At 41.1% G+C, this 5000-nt stretch overlaps 1 protein-coding gene across 1 annotated transcript in view; it reads left to right on the top strand.

Annotated features, from left to right (window-relative positions):
- Positions 1–4368: 4368 nt before the first annotated feature.
- LOC310824049 (E3 ubiquitin/ISG15 ligase TRIM25-like) overlaps positions 4369–5000 on the top strand; it is a gene marked incomplete at both ends in the record, with an annotated part of 803 nt that continues 171 nt past the window's right edge. The window contains one exon of the mRNA XM_083696941.1: positions 4369–4944. Coding sequence (XP_083553067.1) covers positions 4369–4944 — 576 coding nt within the window. The remainder of the gene's footprint in view (positions 4945–5000) is intronic.

Raw genomic sequence — 5000 nt, 5'->3', positions numbered from 1 at the left:
TTCTAAAGATTGACAGTGGCTTCTTGGCGGGTTGTCACTGGGGTAGGCAGGTCTATAGACCTAACCTAGGCCTACTCTATGCTCCGACTATGATGGATGGAGACCCAGAGGCCCTGGTTACACCTGGTAGGTATCCTGATTGATTTGTGTCAGAGAAAATATCTGCAAGGGCCCATATTTAATGCCTTCACTATGATGTCACGTGTGCAGAGTAGTATGTCTATGGTTGTGTCTACTGTAGACACTGCTAACAAGCTCTATCTATAACAGAGACTCTTCCCTAGTCGAAACACATCTTCTAGTCGGCCATCATGCTTTATGTTAACATGTATAGTTTACTTCCCTCTTCTATTCTCCCATGGACCAACCACAACTACCACCTCATTTCCGAAAGTCACCTAAAGTGTTTTTAGTCGTAATTATTACAATAACTGTATCATCTTCTGACAGAGGTCAGAGAGGATGAGTGGAGACACATTTAACTGTGTAATTGTATTGATAATTTCCTGTACTTGTAACATTCAAGCCTCTGTTGTTTTATATTGATTATTACATTCCTTTACAGTTCAGTCTTCTTCTAGTTGGTACTGTCGGCCATCATGCTTTATGTTAACATGTATAGTTTATTTCCCTCTTCTATTCTCCCATGGACCAACCACAACTACCACCTCATTTCCTGAAGTCAATCTTTCGATCAACAGTGCCTTCGGAAAGTATTCAGACCCCTTCACTTTCTCCACATTTTGTTGTGTTTTTGACTCAATTTAAAATGAATTAAATGAAAAGAATTTGCCATCAATCCACACACAATACCCCAGAATGACAAAGCAAAAACACGTTTTTCGAAATTTCAGTAAATTTATTAAAATGTAAATACAGAAATCCCTCATGTACAGAAGTATTCAGACCCTATTCTATGACACTCTTAAAATGAGCTAAAATGCAAAAATGTCATCAACAATTCACTCAATAAGTTGAATTGAGTTCAAGTAATTTTGGAATTAATATCTTTGTTTTTATAGGGTCTCTGATTTGCATCGGAATCAATTCCACACTGTGTGGATTAGGATGTCACGACCAACTGAACAAATTTCATAATTTTCTCTTGACCCTGACAAACTCCTCAGTCCCTGCCAGAGACAAACATACCCAGAATACTAGGACTACAGATCAAACTATACAACTAGGACTACAGATCAAACTAGGACTACAGATAGAACTATACAACTAGGACTACAGATCAAACTATACAACTAGGACTACAGATCAAACTAGGACTACAGATCAAACTATAATACTAGGACTACAGATACAAGTAGGACTACAGATAAAACTATAAAACTAGGACTACAGATAAAACTATACAACTAGGACTACAGATCAAACTATACAACTAGGACTACAGATCAAACTAGGACTACAGATCAAACTATAATACTAGGACTACAGATACAAGTAGGACTACAGATAAAACTATAAAACTAGGACTACAGATAGAACTATACAACTAGGACTACAGATCAAACTATACAACTAGGACTACAGATCAAACTAGGACTACAGATCAAACTATAATACTAGGACTACAGATACAAGTAGGACTACAGATAAAACTATAAAACTAGGACTACAGATAAAACTAGGACTACAGATACAAGTAGGACTACAGATAAAACTAGGACTACAGATAAAACTATAAAACCAGGACTGCAGATAAAACTATAAAACTAGAACTATAAATCAAACTGATCAAATTCTATTTTCAAGCTTCTTTAGTTAATCACCATAGTTTTCCTTTTTTCTACTTTATGATCTGATCCCTTGGTGCTCCAAGCTACATGATGTGATGATAAGGTGATAAGGAAGCAGAACTGTGGGTGGGTGAGGCTACGTCTTGATCACAGAAGAGAATTGAGTTTCCCTGCCTTCTGCAACCTGACACCTCCTCAGAATTATTCACACACACAATAATTTAATTGGATAAGAAATATCTTGCCCCACCCCTCCTATGGTCACACATTGACAGATAACTCACCTGATCTGTCCTCCGTGTCTGTCATCAGTAGAGAAGTTCAGTCTCAGACTAACCTCTCAGTCAGACAGCAGCCATCAGACTGTCTTTAGTCCTGACTGACAGACAGAGTGGAGAACTGCAGAAGACTAATCGAAAAGGACCAGAATGATCAGTTAGGCAGCAAAGCTCTGTTTTCTCTTTACTCTGGAGACGATGGCTGCTGTTGGAGACTAAGGAGTCGAGTACCAAGTCTCTGAGGGGTGACTGGGAATCATGGAGCAGGGACACTCTCCTGTGTAACAGCTAAGGGATGAGCTCCAACGTGTGTCCACAACCAAGCCAGAAGAAGAGAACGTGAGAAACTCTCTTGTTGATGAATCATCATATTTAACAAGATTGAACTGTGATGGAAATGTTCACTGTGAGTGTTGTGTTGTGTGAACTGTGATCCTGAGCAGTAAAAATCATATAACTGTTTATGGTTCTTGTTGATCATTAACCAGGGAGAGTGTGCTCTGCTGGAAAAGTGTACTTGTGGTGTTGTGTGTAGTGTAGTGTAGTGTAGTGTAGTGTAGTGTAGTGTAGTGTTGTGTTTGGTATGGTCTGTAGTGTAGTGTAGTGTAGTGTAGTGTTGTGTTTGGTGTGGTGTGTTGTGTGGTTTGTTGTGTTGTGTTGTGTTGTGTTGTGTTGTGTTTGGTGTGTAGTGTTGTGTTGTGTTGTGTTGTGTTTGGTGTTGTGTGTGTTGTGTAGTGTAGTGTAGTGTAGTGTTGTGTGTGTAGTAGTGTAGTGTAGTGTAGTGTGAGCTATGATACTGAGCAGTAAAAGTTGTGTAAGTGTACATGTTGTTGTTAATAATTAACCAGGAAGGGAGGGTACTATGACTATGTATCATCTGATATTAACAGTTACGGTCCAGAGTCAAACTGACCTGGCCTCCATATTCAGGCTGAGCTGGCTTCATCTGCCAGTTTAAAATGGAAAAAAGCTTTGATTGACGTCTACTGTACATTCTTACTGCATTAGATTAGATTAGATTAGATTAGATTAGATTAGATTAGATTAGATTCAACATTATTGTCATTGTGCAGAGTACAAGTACAGAGACAACGAAATGCAGTTTGCGTCAAACCAGAAGTGCTAAAAAAGCAGTAAAGTGCAATGTGAACAATATATACAGGTAGTGCAGTATAAGCAGTAGATGAGCAGTATAAGTAGTGCAGTATAAGCAGTACATGTATTAACAGTAACATTATAAGCAGAATAAATATAGAATGCAGTATGAACAGTATAAGCAGTATATGAGCAGTATAAGTAGTGCAGTATATGTATTCACAGTAACATTCTAAGCAGAATAAATATAGAATGCAGTATTTACAGTATAAGCAGTGTATGAGCAGTATAAGTAGTGCAGTATAAGCAGTATATGTATTAACAGTAACATTATAAGCAGAATAAATATAGAATGCAGTATGAACAGTATAAGCAGTATATGAGCAGTACAAGTAAGCAGTATAAGCAGTATATGTATTAACAGTAACATTATAAGCAGAGTAAATAAGCAGAATAAATATGGAATGCAGTATGAACAGTATAAACAGATATGTACAGATATGTGCAGTGTATTAACAGTAGCATTAAAAAAAATAAGGATATGTGCATTATGAACAGTATAGACAGATTATGAACAGTATGGACAGATATGTACAGAAGAGCAGTAGTATGTAGTATAAGAGCAGTGTGTACAAGTGAGGATACAGTATGTACAGTTTGTACAACTTGACCACAACTGGACCGTAATGCAACCGCAAACGGGGCCCCCCTCCTCCCTCCCTCATCTCCCTCCCTCCCTCCCCCTCCTCCCCCCTGAACAGAGGAGGACGAGCTGGGGAGAGAGTTACAGAAGGAGGTCAATCAAAGGTAACCGTATTTAACCATGTGTGTGTGTGCGTGTGTGTAGAGCTGGCTCTCGGAGGTGGAAGGGAAGCACGGTTCCTGTGGCGACAGGCGACCCAGCGACGCCCCGCCCTGCCCTGCCCCCTGCCCCGCCCCTCACCGACACACACACACATACACACACACACACACACACACACACACACACACACACACACACACACACACACACACATACACTGTGTGGCAACCTGATGAGGTGTGTGTGGGAGGGAGGGAGCTGAGAGGAACGTAGGATTACTCTCACAAACACACACACACACACACACACACACACACACACACACACACACCACTCCCCCTACAGTTACAAAGACACAGAACAAGGAAGTGTTCCCGCCTACAAGCACAAAACTTATCTCTGTGACACTCTGCTGCTCAGTCTGGTCGTGTGCAGAAAAATGGCAGAGAGCATGGACTCTTTTAGCTGTCCGATCTGTCTGTATCTACTGAAGGATCCGGTGGCTATTCCCTGTGGACCCAGCTACTCTATGGGCTGTATTAAGAGCTGCTGGGATCAGGAAGATCAGAAGCGGGTCTACAGCTGCCCCCAATGTAGACAGACCTTCAGGCCAAGGCCTCTTTTACAGAAAAACACTCTGTTGGCTGAATTAGTGGAGAATCTGAAGAAGACAGGACTCCAAGCTGCTCCTCCTGCTCACTGTTATACTGGACCTGGAGATGTGGCGTGTGATGTCTGCACTGGGAGAAAGCAGAAAGCCCTCAAGTCCTGTCTGGTGTGTCCGGCCTCTTACTGTGAGACTCACCTCCAGATTCACTATGAATCTCCTGCCTTTAAGAAGCACAAGCTGGTCAAAGCCTCCACACAACTGCAGGAGAAGATCTGCTCTCGTCATGATGAAGTGATGAAGATGTGCTGCCGTACTGACCAACAGTGTATCTGTTTGTTGTGTTCCATGGATGAACATAAAGGCCATGACACAGTCACAGCTATAGCAGAAAGGACGGAGAAACAGGTAAGAAGAAGAGCTTCAGACTGGTATCACTCTGAATATCACATACAGGACAACTA

The sequence above is a fragment of the Argentina silus genome, assembly GCF_951799395.1.
Source record: "Argentina silus genome assembly, chromosome: Y".
Classification (NCBI taxonomy): Eukaryota; Metazoa; Chordata; class Actinopteri; order Argentiniformes; family Argentinidae; genus Argentina; species Argentina silus.
This window is presented reverse-complemented; position numbering and strand designations above follow the sequence as displayed.